This window comes from Dendrobates tinctorius, unplaced genomic scaffold (genome assembly GCF_039654945.1).
Source record: "Dendrobates tinctorius isolate UK_male_01 unplaced genomic scaffold, ASM3965494v1 ptg000013l, whole genome shotgun sequence".
NCBI classification, from domain to species: Eukaryota; Metazoa; Chordata; class Amphibia; order Anura; family Dendrobatidae; genus Dendrobates; species Dendrobates tinctorius.
This window is the reverse complement of record NW_027361681.1, coordinates 8395891-8409864: the sequence shown is the minus strand read 5'-3', so window position 1 is coordinate 8409864 and position 13974 is coordinate 8395891. Positions and strand designations below refer to the sequence as shown.

Genomic DNA, 13974 nt, shown 5'->3' with positions numbered 1-13974 from the left:
GTGGGGGAGATACAAAGTACAGGTGTGTATTTACAATGATGGTAGAGTCTGTATTTATAGGAAGATAGGAACCAAAATGTGATTGGATGCAATTAAAATCACAGCTTGATGAAGGGCGGAGTGCTCAGTCAGAAAACTAACATACAAAAGACAGAAAAAACTGACGGCACATCTAGAACTAGTCTGAATAGGTGCCTACCAAAAAACAGCTTACATATCAAATATAAATACAGGCTTTACCATGTTATTAGCCAGAGGTCAGTTCACACCAGGCAGTCAGTATAGGGACCCATTCAATGAGATCACCTTGTCGTTGGTGAATGGACTCACATCTTTTGGCCAAATTTTGTGCTAAGTATCTCATATGTTTTTTCTAGATTACAAAAGCCATTATGCTATTCATATTTCACTTATTTCATACTTGATATGCCTTGATGCAATTGAGTGCAACCATTTCCTTATTTGATATGTAAGGCTACTTTCACACTTGCTTTGTTTTGCAGCGCATTTTTCCCGCAAAAAAAACGCATAGAAAAAACGCATACAAATGCTGCATTTTTTTCAAGCATTTTTATGAGCATGCATGAAAAAAACGCAGCGTTTTTATGCGTTTTTAGTGCTTTTTTACCGCGTTTGCGTTTTTTCCAACATTAGTTGGCCCCTCACACTAACCCAAACCATGACTTTATTAACCCTAACCCTTAACCAAACCATACCCTAACCCTGACCCTTTACCAAACCATACTAACCCTAACCCTTAACCAAACCCTACCCAAACCCTAACCCCTAACTAACCCTAAACCCTAACCCTTAACCAAACCATACTAACCCTAACCCAAACCCTAACCCAAACCCCTAAATTCCATTGTCTAACTAATGGTCAACAAAAAAACACATGCGCAAAAAAACGCATACATGAGCATGCCAATGCGCACCCATAGACTTATAATGGGTGTCTCGCTGTAAAAAAACGCATTGCGCGCGCATGCGTTTTTTTGAGGCAAGTCGGACGCCCAAAAAATGCAACAGGATGCATTTTGTGCGCCCGAGCGCACACCACAAAAAAACGCATGCGCAGAAAAACACATACAAACGCATGTGTATGCGCACATAAGCGCATCCCATGCAAAATATAGGAAAAAAACGTATGCGTTTTTTAGCGCAAAAAAACGCAAGTGTGAAACCAGCCTAAGCTGTTTTTTGGTATGCACCTATTCCGACGAGTTCTAGATGTGCCGTCAGTTTTTTCTGTCATTTGTACTTGTTCTCACCCACAAAGTTCTCCACAGTGCGGCACCCCCCTACATCTCCTCCCTCATTTCTGTCTGCCTAGCCGATCACTGCGCTCTGCAAACGGCTTTCAACTAACCTCTGCACTAATCTGTACCTCCCACTCCCGACTCCAAGACTTCTCCTGCGCTGCGCCAATCCTCTGGAACGCTCTACCCCAAGAAATTAGGACTAACCACAATTTGCATAGTTTTAGGCGCTCCCTCAAAACACATCTGTTCAGAGCGGCCTATCACGTTCACTAATCAAAGTCATTCCATGTGTAAGTGTGCGTGTGTAGCCCATTCACTATCTCCATCTATCCCTCACTCCCTCAAGATGGCTGGACCATCATTGTAAATACTCCATTGTAAATACACACCTGTACTTTGTATCTCCCTCACCTCATTGTAGATTGTAAGCTCCACGAGCAGGGTCGTCTTATTTTACTTTAATTATTGTATTGTTAACGTTGTTACTTATGACTTGTGTTTTGAAACTGTTAAACTGTAAAGCTGCGGAATATGTTGGCGCTATATAAAGATTATTATTAAATACAGGCGTTACCATGTTATTAGCCACAGGTTAGTTCACACTAGGCAGTTAGAATAGGGACCCGTTCAATGAGAACACCTTGACGTTGGTGAATGGGCTCACATCTTTTGGCCAAATTTTGTGCTAAGTATCTCATATGTTTTTCTAGATTACAAAAGCCATTATGCTATTCGTATTTCACATATTTCATATTTGATATGCCTTGATGCAACTGAGTGCAACCATTTCCTTATTTGATATCTAATTCCACTTAAGACCTACTGAGACACAAAGTGCTGAAAAGGTGCATAATGATATGATAGAACAGTGCCAGAGCGTCCATGTTCGGATGGATAACCACTGCTGAAAACAACCAAAAAGCGGCCAGTAGAGTGCTGTAGGTCTTACCTGGGGAAGACACAAAGGCAAGCCACCAGGTTAAAGCTCTGGACAATGAGCTACTGGGAAAGTTTTGTCCTAGCACCCATGGGGATGATACACTGACATTTTCCATAGACTAAATATTGTCAGAGGCCAAGTACATGCCTTCACGGCAAATATATTCCCCAATGGCAGAGGCTTATTTCAGCAGGATTATGTGCCTTGTTGCACAACAAACTGCCAAGATCCTGAGCTAATTGATAGCTGTGAAAACCAAAACCAATAAACCGAGGCCCCTGTCAATTTATGGACTACAAAAGGATTCACTGCTAAAGTCTTGGTGCCATATACCACAGAAAAGATTCAGAGGTTGTCCGGTATTGAGGTTTCCAAGGGACGGAGCTCTTGAATCACAAGGGGGAACCTACACTATATTAGGCCTCATTCAGAAGTCAGTGCTTTTCACATATGCAAAAAGAATGGCACAGGAGTCATCAGTAATTGGTCAGTGTGTTTTTCACGCATAGATAACTACATAAAGCTCCTCCTGATCACGGACAGCACACACATTGTACACTGACACCATCCGTGTGCTGTACGCATTTCTCACGGACCTGTAGACTTGTATTGGTACTTTTCATCCATGCTGCCGGGAATAAACAATGGACACACTGTTTTGGTTAATGGAAACTAGAGACATGTCAATAGATCATAATGGGGATGTCTTCTATTTATGAAAAACACAGAATATGCACGAGAAACACGGATGTCTGAATGAGGCCTTACACAGGCAGTAGTCGCTGCTCTATGTGAAAACAGGGTTTTGAGCGTTTCGGTGACTACAAGAGTTCTGGCCATTTAAAGGAAATCTGTCAGCAGGTGTTAGCTATATAATTGTAGAACAGCACAATGTGGTAGTGATGCGTTACATATTAGGCTGTGTGCTGTTTCCATACAATGAAGGTTTTATCACCAGATTATCACTGCCAGGACTGGTGCTCACATGAGCAGTGGTCTGACTCCGCCCCCTCCTCTGACAAGCAGCTCACTGTCCATAAACAATGTACATAGAGATCCTGGTGTTGGCAGGGGAAGCTTTCTGAGAGCTGCTACATCTGTGTACCAACTGCTGCATGCAGTAAACTAAGTGAAACACCGCTGGAATCAGGGTCTCTTTTTAATAAATTATGCTGCTATGAGATGAGGTAGCAAAAGCCTGAGATTCTCTTTAAAAACTGAATGCTGAAATTTGAGCAGTCAAATGTGCCATATAACTTATTTTGTGACAAGTCTACTGGGAACACAATACTTACTGCATATATTTTCTTGGCTTTAAAAGAACTGAATGCTTCTGTAATGAGGGAATCCACCAAACCATAAGGAAAGGACTCATTTCATTAGGCAGCATTACAGATCATCATGGACTGAGAATAAGGCTTTACACTGCAACATTCATACATACCTTTCGTTTAATATTTTCTAAAAGTTCGGCCTTCCCCTTTTTAAAAAACTGATGTTGGAACACAATTCCTGAGCCACTATCACATTTCAAAAGTCCACTCTCAAGACTTAGCACCTTCTTGAAGCCATCTATAAAAATGCAAATCAAGTTGTTACCAAAATGGGAAATATTTGTAGACAACACATTTTCTGATCACTTGATTCAGCGTTGGGATGTCCATCAATCACTTCAGGTGTAGGCACCTCCATCTGTCCCATTGAGGTGGAAAGGAGCAGCAGCGCACATGCCTGACCACGCTCCGTTAATCACCCTGAACATATCAGTAGTACGCAGAACGAGAAGAGCGAACTGAACTTTAAAGTTCGGGGTTCGTACCTGACAGTTTGGGTCACCACAGATTTCAATGGGGTTCAAGTTTGGCTAAAGTTTTGGAATTGGAACTTCCACGGGTCCGCTCATTACTACTCAAAGCTGAAAGTCTAGTTATTTTACAGATGGACAAGCGCATTTGAATTTTTTTTATTAATATCTGGAATAGTGATCACACCATGCACATCACTGATATGCCTCTACTTCATGCAACTAAAACCACGAGGCTTCATACCACACGCTGCGTTCTGCCATCATGCAATACTGCATTTAAAGGGAATGTCCAGGATGGTCACTAAAGTCTGCAGTCACCCTATACGAGTTCAGACTTGTGAATCCTCGCATGCACATGAACTGAGGGAGGCCGTGCACATCGCAGCTTCCTGAACGATTGGTCTCGCCACTGGAGAATCCTGACAGTATACTGAGGATTCACAAGTCTGAGGCAGAGTAACTGAAGACTATCATACCAAGCCCGGACAACCCCTTTATATTAACAGCGTCCATCTGTTATGCTGTGGATATCTCTTGTCGAGCACCAGATTTTCTTTTCTAGTACATGAAGGAAGATCCCAGAGTAAATGGAGCAAGAATCGGCAGCCACTGCTTAATTTCCTGTCCATCAGAGTGGTGGTCCCCCATGTTTGCGCCCTCTTCAGGGACACAGGGTTTTCGGATTGTTGGGGGGTCCTAGTGAGAATACATTTGTGGATGATATATGAAATACATTTACTTGACAACTGATTAAAGTCATAACTAGCCTATAAATTTATTAGAACCGGGACAACCCTTATAAAAATACCTAGTGTATGATAAGAGTATATAAACCTTGAACGCATTGTGAATGCATATTAGACATTGCACTCCATTTCCTGCATTAGACTGGTGGAGACCTCATACATACACATGTTAAGCTGGCGGATGAAGCTGGACAGGTTGTTGTGCTTGAAGTACATTGGCAGGATCTCTTTGGAGAACCTTTGTTCATCCAGGATACAGAAGTTCTGACCATTCTGCAAAAGACACAATTCAGACATTTTATGAGCAAACAACAAAGAAAAGTGGGAAAAATGACTGGATTCACATTAGCAGGATCACACAGGCTGGCCTAGCAAAAACATTGAGGAACGGTAGCGCTCCAAATCAGAAGAAGTGTCTTAGGCTGGATTCACATTTGCGGTTGTGTCCGCAGCATTTATGCATGTGTCGTGTTTTCCGATCTATAACTTTGTGGACGCAGGTATATGCGTTTGTATGTTTTCAGCCGCATTTCACTACACATGCATCATTTTGTGTTTTGCTGCAGGGCGCGGCTAACGCAACATGTTGCAATTTTGGAGGCGGCAATTTGCCACCGCCAAAAGCATGCGGCCGCTTGCGATAGGAATGCGTCGAAGCAATGCAATACAGTTTATGAGAACGCATGCTTACGCTAGTACATGCGTTCGCTAGCATTTCCGTACACGTGTTTTTCCTGATTAAACCTGTCTAGACACTGGTTAGCCATCCCCCACACCTAGATAGATAAAAAGAGGGGCTGGGCAGTCATTGTCCATTATTCTAGACACTGGAGACAGAAAGACTTTACATCATCGAATTCCAGGCAAACGTACGTATACAACCTAATGTCTGTGTGTCTTTATTTTACTCCCTGCAGTCTGTAATGTTCTGTCTCTTTCTTGCAGCATTCTTCAGCATGGCCTCTGGCCCTGAGCAGACAGGACAGGATTCAGAAGTGAGTACCTTTGTAAGTATCACTGTACATGTGCCAAAATCATGTTTTTTCTTTTACAGAACACTTCATCAAGTGTCCAGGATCCAGACCAGCAGGAGCAGGACCAGCAGTGGGAGGCACAAGGACCGGTGGGCAGATGGCGTGTAAGTTTTTTTTTTTTTCTTCTTGGAGTGTTGCTGGTTTTTCTGCCTATTTTTTTTGAGGGGGATTTTCCTTGATTTATCTTGACAACAGTAATGTTTTTTTTCATTTATAGGTTCCACAACGGTAGGAGGACTACATTGACAATGACATCCTCATCTCCCTCACTCAGGAGAGAGTCGCCCTCTGGGACACCCGTCATCGTGACCACACGGACATGGTGATGCTTCGGCGGCAGTGGAATGAGGTGGCCCAAGAGCTGATGGATGACTGGGACAACGCTACGCCAAGAGCCAAAAAGGACTTTCGTAAGTATTGCAATGTGGTCTGACGCGGCAGTGAACCTGTAAAGGCCGTGAGTGCACAACCGTGTGTGATGCGATAAACTCCTGCGAGCTTCTTGCATCACACACGGTTGTGTGCTCATGGCATAAAGTGCATTGTTTAACCCTATTTTTTTTTTTTTTAATCTCCCTTCACAGTGACTAAAGTCAGAACCCGGTGGCGTTCAATGAAGGATCGCTTCAATAAGGACCTCAGACACGAGAACCAGGCTCTCAGTGGCAGTGGTGCAGCAAGGCTCAGGAAGTACAAGTATCACCGTATGCTGGCTTTCTAGAGGCTCGTCCTTGCTTAGAGAACGCAAGTATTTTTGTGTTGTATTCCATTGTGTTTTTCTATTCCACAGGAGATGGCGCTTGTACAATTTATTATTTTGTGGTACTAATGTTTAGCTTTCTTTTCACAGTACCTGGAGCAGCACCCTGGAACCTGGTTCGTCCTCCGGAGCGGTCCTTCAACGAACAGCCTCGGAGCAGTCCCAGTCATCCACCAGCGACACAAAGTAGGCCGGTGTCACAAGCTGGCCCATCAGGTCTTCCCCTGTCCCAGGCCTCCTCTGCCTCTTTTTCTAATGTTGGGGTCTTCCCGACAGCTGCAGAAGGCCTCAGACAGGACAGTCATGCTTGAGTTTCTCCACTTGAGCTCGGTTTTTCAGGATGGCATGAAGTCGATGGTAGATAGACTGGAAAGTGTTAGGAGCCATGTTGACACTTTTCCAGTCTGTCCACCAGCGACTTGACCGTCTGGAAACCAACATACAGAGGCCAGCACATCATATTTTTACGGCCATTGAACGGGGCATGGCCGAAAACCTTACGCCTGATCTAAAGCTGAATGTGATGCAGGCCTGCAATGCAGCATACGTTCAGGCTATGTAGCAGACTCGGTTGTACCCGCTGGCACCGGTATTTCTCACTCTGCCACCAGTTACCCGGTTCACAGCTCTACCGAGTTCTGCTGCATACCCATGTATGGCCACCACCATGCCCAGTCCTGCCGCAATCCACTGCAGCGCCTCCACCATGCCGAGTGCAGCTGAGAGCCACTCCACTACCACGCCTAGTCCTGCTCCTGTGCGGATTCCCACCGCCACCATCACCCGAAGTCCCAATCCTGCACAGCCGTCCACCGCCTCAAGCACACAGGTTCCAGCACCATCTAGGCCAGGGGTCTCAAACATGCGGCCCGCATGCAGCCCCTGAGGCAGGCATCTGCGGCCCACCACATATCTCACTCCCTGAGGCAGGGGGAAGGCACGCATTCAGGAGCGGCGATGGCATTGGCTGTTCTGTGTGCACAAACTGCACAGGACATGTGATGACGTCACAGGAGGGGGAGTTGTCATGGGTCACATGATCAGGTGCCTCAGTGTGTGCATGACGGACACTGCTGTCTGTGTGAGGGTTCTCATAGTACTGGATGAAGGTAAGTTTATGCGTGGGGTCAGGAGGGGCGTACGAGGTGTGCGGAGCCGAGCCGCGTGCGTACGAGGTGTGCGGAGCCGAGCCGCGTGCGTACGAGGTGTGCGGAGCCGAGCCGCGTGCGTACGAGGTGTGCGGAGCCGAGCCGCGTGCGTACGAGGTGTGCGGAGCCGAGCCGCGTGCGTACGAGGTGTGCGGAGCCGAGCCGCGTGCGTACGAGGTGTGCGGAGCCGAGCCGCGTGCGTACGAGGTGTGCGGAGCCGAGCCGCGTGCGTACAAGGTGTGCGGAGCCGAGGTGTATTAAGTCTGAAAGAAATGTGGCCCCCCAGCTCAAATTTTTGTTTTTTTTTTATGTGCGGCCCATTTACTCTGCCGAGTTTGAGACCCCTGATCTAGACCGTCCACCAGCTCCCAAATACCAGGTCCTGCTTCCTCCACCGCCACATGCCTTCTCATCCCACGACAAGCAGCCACCCAACAAATGGGAGACAGAAAAAAAAATAAAAAGGAGCCGAGGTGGGAAAGGACAGTGGTGCTCCCTTCTAATGCGTCTCTTCCGTCCCATGTTTCCACTCCTAATGTGTCCACCTCCATCCTTAATCTCCCACACCCCACACATCTAGTAGCCCCTTCCCCTGGAACCCCTTCAGCATCCACCCCAAGCCAATTCTCCCGTCTGCACACACCCCTGGTCCGTAACATTTCCCCCTCGGCATTTAAAAAAAATTATAATTTATTTTTGTAAATAAAACTTTTTGTTGCTTGCCCCATACCACTGTTTGTCTCTTTCGTCACTGGCAACATACACTGTGCACCGTTAACACACAAATCGCCGTATACACAAACTGTGGCTTTTTTTCTACCTCATAGCTCCATGAAACACAATTTTTGTTTTATTTTTTGTTTTTTTTCTCTCATGTAAAAGCTATGAGGTGGGAAAAAAAACAAAGAGACCTTATAATCATCACCCCAAAAAATGTCAACAACAGAAATGGTCAGGGGTCTGCAATACTCACCTGCCCAGGTGTAAGTACTATTACAGTCAGGATGCTGTATTTTTTGGTATCCTGATTGCAGTAGTTCTTAACACGGGCTGGTAAATAAAATTATGCAGTACATTCCCTCCATCATCTACTCAGTGTGCATTAATATACTGAAGAATAATGCAGACTGAAGAGATGATGAAGCTCATGAGAGCCAACTATAGCACACAGAGAACAAGGGAAGTGTAAACCATGGGAACATAAACAAAGTAACACGTGTTGTACAATTTATTTTTATGTAACATAAAACATATAAAATACAGGTAAACATTGAAAAGACCACAACATTACATACAATTTAAAAACTAAACCATTGCATCTTGCCATGCCACACGTCCAACATCAGAAACAAAGTAGTCTGCAAATGTATCCCTCATTTCGGCAACTTCCCTTGTTGTCCTCAGAGGGTGATGCTGGTAATCGGGCAATGGGTTAGCGATTGGTTTGTCTAGTTCAAAGGATGTTCACTCTTTAACCATTATGTAATTGTGGAGAACTACACAAGCCTTGACGTCCTCATCGACTGTTTGAATTTTCAGATTAATTGCTGTCCCTAAAATGCGCCATTTTGAGACAAGAATACCAAAGGCACACTCAACAGTTCTGAGGGCCCTGGTGAGTCGGTAATTAAAAATCCTTTTTGCGTGGTTCAAGTCCCAACTGGAGTATGGCTTGAGTAAGTTTCCACACATCTGAAAGGCCTCATCCCCTACCACAACAAATGGCATTGGCGGGCCTTGAGTATTGTGAAGAGGGCGTTTGAGGGGAAAATTAAAAGTATTGGTATTCAAGCGTTGGCCCATGTTCGAGTTTTTAAAGGTTTGGGAGTCATTTCCACGGCCAAAAGAACCAATGTCGATGGCAATGAAACTACAGTCTGCAGCTGCTATGGCCATGAGCACTATGGAGAAGTACTTTTTCTAGTTAAAGTACTCTCATCCACTTCGAGACGGTTTGGTTATCCTAATATGTTTCCCATCCACAGCTCCCACACAGTTGGGGAAATTACACATTTCCCACAATTTTTCCGCGGTGGCTAGGGGGATAAATTCCTCACAAAGCACATCCCACAAAGCCTGGCAAGTGTCCGCATCTATTCCAGAAAGGGTAGAAATTCCAATCCGGAACTGCAAATGGAGCGATGATTGGCGACCGGAGAGAGCCTAACAGAAAAAGAAACATTTTTTATGAATAATATTAACTACAAGGGGTTTTGACAAAAAAAAAAAAAAAAAAAAAAAGGGACATTGCAGAACAATACTAATTATGACAGGCGTGTGTTCATTTTTAAATATTTCGCACCTTAGTGTCACCAGCAGACGTTCCGCAGCTGGAATAGCTCTATGGAGCTGGGTGTTGTCTGCTGATGGCTCCCTCTACATGACTCAGCAATTCCTGGAAGCTCTGTTGAGACATCTTCGTGTAGTCAAAATTTTTGGCCGGGTTTTCACAGAGCTCCCCGAATAAGGAGCTGTAGGCTCCAAGGCTCTCCCGGACTTCAAGAATGAGGTGTTGCCAAAAGCGCAGACGCCGTCTTCTCCTTTCTCTTTACCTTTCTTCGTCACAAGCAAAGGCAACAGCTAATTTGATATTCAAATCCAGTTTAAACAAGAAACTCTCCTTGGAAATATCCATCTAGACGCAAGATACAGGAGCAAAACATGCTGTTTTCAGCTCTACAAGGGTCTATATAACGAAATCCCATGAGACAGGCCCATTGGGCATGGCTTGTGTCCCAGAATATGTCCTGGAAAATTTTTCCAAATGGGAAGCATACGCATAAAAAATGCACATGCATGCAAAAACACATACAAACACATGAAAACGCCACTTTTATTTCAGTCTTGCGCAAGATGATGCAGCTAGAAACCGCTGCATTTTTAGGCGTTTGCAGGGGTGGATTAAGGGTAGCCAGGGCCCGGGGCAGTTCAGACTCTGTGGGCCCCCCTCGTCACGTGACGGGGGTCACGAATCGTAGAGCCACACTCTACATAGAGAATAATGGGGCCTCCAGCACCGACCTCCACCCGCAGAGCCACACTCTACATAGAGAATAATGGGGCCTCCAGCACCGACCTCCACCCGCAGAGCCACACTCCACATAGAGAATAATGGAGCCTCCAGCACCGACCTCCACCCGCAGAGCCCCACTCCACATAGAGAATAATGGGGCCTGCAGCACCGACCTCCACCCGCAGAGCCACACTCTACATAGAGAATAATGGGGCCTCCGGCACCTACCTCCACCCGCAGAGCCGCACTCCACATAGAGAATAATGGAGCCTCCAGCACCGACCTCCACCCGCAGAGCCCCACTCCACATAGAGAATAATGGGGCCTGCAGCACCGACCTCCACCCGCAGAGCCGCACTCCACATAGAGAATAATGGAGCCTCCAGCACCGACCTCCATCCGCAGAGCCGCACTCCACATAGAGAATAATGGAGCCTCCGGCACCGACCTCCACCAGCAGAGCCGCACTCCACATAGAGAATAATGGAGCCTCCAGCACCTACCTCCACCCGCAGAGCCGCACTCCACATAGAAAATAATGGAGCCTCCAGCACCTACCTCCACCCGCAGAGCCACACTCCACATAGAGAATAATGGGGCCTGCAGCACCGACCTCCACCCGCAGAGCCGCACTCCACATAGAGAATAATGGAGCCTCCAGCACCGACCTCCACCCGCAGAGCCGCACTCCACATAGAGAATAATGGAGCCTCCAGCACCTACCTCCACCCGCACTCCACATAGAGAATAATGGAGCCTCCAGCACCTACCTCCACCCGCAGAGCCGCACTCCACATAGAGAATAATGGAGCCTCCAGCACCGACCTCCACCCGCAGAGCCGCACTCTACATAGAGAATAATGGGGCCTCCAGCACCGACCTCCACCCGCAGAGCCGCACTCCACATAGAGAATAATGGAGCCTCCAGCACCGACCTCCACCCGCAGAGCCGCACTCCACATAGAGAATAATGGAGCCTCCAGCACTGACCTCCACCCGCAGAGCCGCACTCCACATAGAGAATAATGGAGCCTCCAGCACCGACCTCCACCCGCAGAGCCGCACTCCACATAGAGAATAATGGAGCCTCCAGCACCGACCTCCACCCGCAGAGCCGCACTCCACATAGAGAATAATGGAGCCTCCAGCACCTACCTCCACCCGCAGAGCCACACTCCACATAGAGAACAATGGAGCCTCCAGCACTGACCTCCACCCACACTCCACATAGAGAATAATGGAGCCTCCGGCACCGACCTCCACCCGCAGAGCCGCACTCCACATAGAGAATAATGGGGCCTCCGGCACCGACCTCCACCCGCACTCCACATAGAGAATAATGGGGCCTCCAGCACCGACCTCCACCCGCAGAGCCACACTCCACATAGAGAATAATGGAGCCTCCAGCACCGACCTCCACCCACAGAGCCGCACTCCACATAGAGAATAATGGAGCCTCCAGCACCGACCTCCATCCGCAGAGCCGCACTCCACATACATGGCTGCTCTCAGTGCTCTGTGCTGTGCGCACAGGACCTGTGATGAGGTCACAGGAGGGGAGGAGACAGGGGTCACATGATCGGGGGCCCTGATACCTTACCTCCTGTGATCTCATCACAAGCCTTTGCACGCTACCAGCAGCATCAGCGTTCACGCTACTTGTAGATGCTGCTGGTAGCAGAGCACATAATGCCGCCCCCACGGTCACTCACTTTTAGGTGGGGAGAAGATGGAGTGCCATTGCAGCAGCCAGCAGGAATGTGGTGGGGGCCCCCTTAGAAGCTCTTGTGGTGGGGGCCCCGGGGCTGAAGCCCCGCCTGCCCTGCCTATAATCCGGCCCTGCGCGGTGGCGGATTATAATGGGGCAATTTACTGGCCTGGGCTGTGGGCCCCTTAACCCCACTGGGCCCGGGGCAACTGCCCAAATTGACCTCATTATAATCCGCCACTGGGCGTTTGCATGCGTTCATGATTGCGGACAATATGCAGCGGACTGACCCGCAAATGTGAACCTAGCCTTATTTATTCACCCAGGGTTGTGACGATTCCCCTGAGATTCTTTCCAGCAATATTTATATCAATTATGCAGTATTTCCACTACCAGACATGTATGTGCAACCAGGGCTGTGGAGTTACTAAGCCAAACCTCCTTCTCATCAATTTCTCCGACCACACAGCACTGGTCACTACTGAGCATGTACATAAAGGGCAGCACAGATTCATCTCATCTACGACCCCACAGCACTGGTCACTACTGAGCATGTACATAAAGGGCAGCACAGATTCATCTCATCTACGACTCCACAGCACTGGTCACTACTGACATGTACATAAAGGGCAGCACAGATTCATCTCATCTACCACCCCACAGCAGTGGTCACTACTGAGCATGTACATAAAGGGCAGCACAGATTCATCTCATCTATGACCCCACAGCACTGGTCACTACTGAGCATGTACATAAAGGGCAGCACAGATTCATCTCATCTACGACCCCACAGCACTGGTCACTACTGAGCATGTACATAAAGGGCAGCACAGATTCATCTCATCTACGACCCCACAGCACTGGTCACTACTGACATGTACATGAAGTGCAGCAGATTCATCTCATCTACGACCCCACAGCACTGGTCACTACTGAGCATGTACATAAAGGGCAGCACAGATTCATCTCATCTACGACCCCACAGCACTGGTCACTACTGAGCATGTACATAAAGTGCAGCACAGATTCATCTCACCTACAACCCCACAGCACTGGTCACTACTGACATGTACATAAAGTGCAGCACAGATTCATCTCATCTACATCTCCACAGCACTGGTCACTACTTGTGACATGTACATAAAGTGCAGCACAGATTCATCTCATCTACATCTCCACAGCACTGGTCACTACTGAGCATGTACATAAAGGGCAGCACAGATTCATCTCATCTACGACCCCACAGCACTGGTCACTACTGACATGTACATGAAGTGCAGCAGATTCATCTCATCTACGACCCCACAGCACTGGTCACTACTGAGCATGTACATAAAGGGCAGCACAGATTCATCTCATCTACGACCCCACAGCACTGGTCACTACTGAGCATGTACATAAAGTGCAGCACAGATTCATCTCACCTACAACCCCACAGCACTGGTCACTACTGACATGTACATAAAGTGCAGCACAGATTCATCTCATCTACATCTCCACAGCACTGGTCACTACTTGTGACATGTACATAAAGTGCAGCACAGATTCATCTCATC

General features: G+C 47.3%; 1 protein-coding gene across 1 annotated transcript in view; it reads right to left on the bottom strand.

Annotated features, from left to right (window-relative positions):
- Positions 1 to 13974, bottom strand: part of LOC141069062 (heat shock factor protein 3-like) — an 88613-nt gene that overhangs the window by 61074 nt on the left and 13565 nt on the right. The window contains exons 2-3 of the mRNA XM_073558367.1: positions 4920 to 5028; positions 3647 to 3774 (exon numbers count right to left, since the gene is read on the bottom strand). Coding sequence (XP_073414468.1) covers positions 3647 to 3774; positions 4920 to 5028 — 237 coding nt within the window. The remainder of the gene's footprint in view (positions 1 to 3646; positions 3775 to 4919; positions 5029 to 13974) is intronic.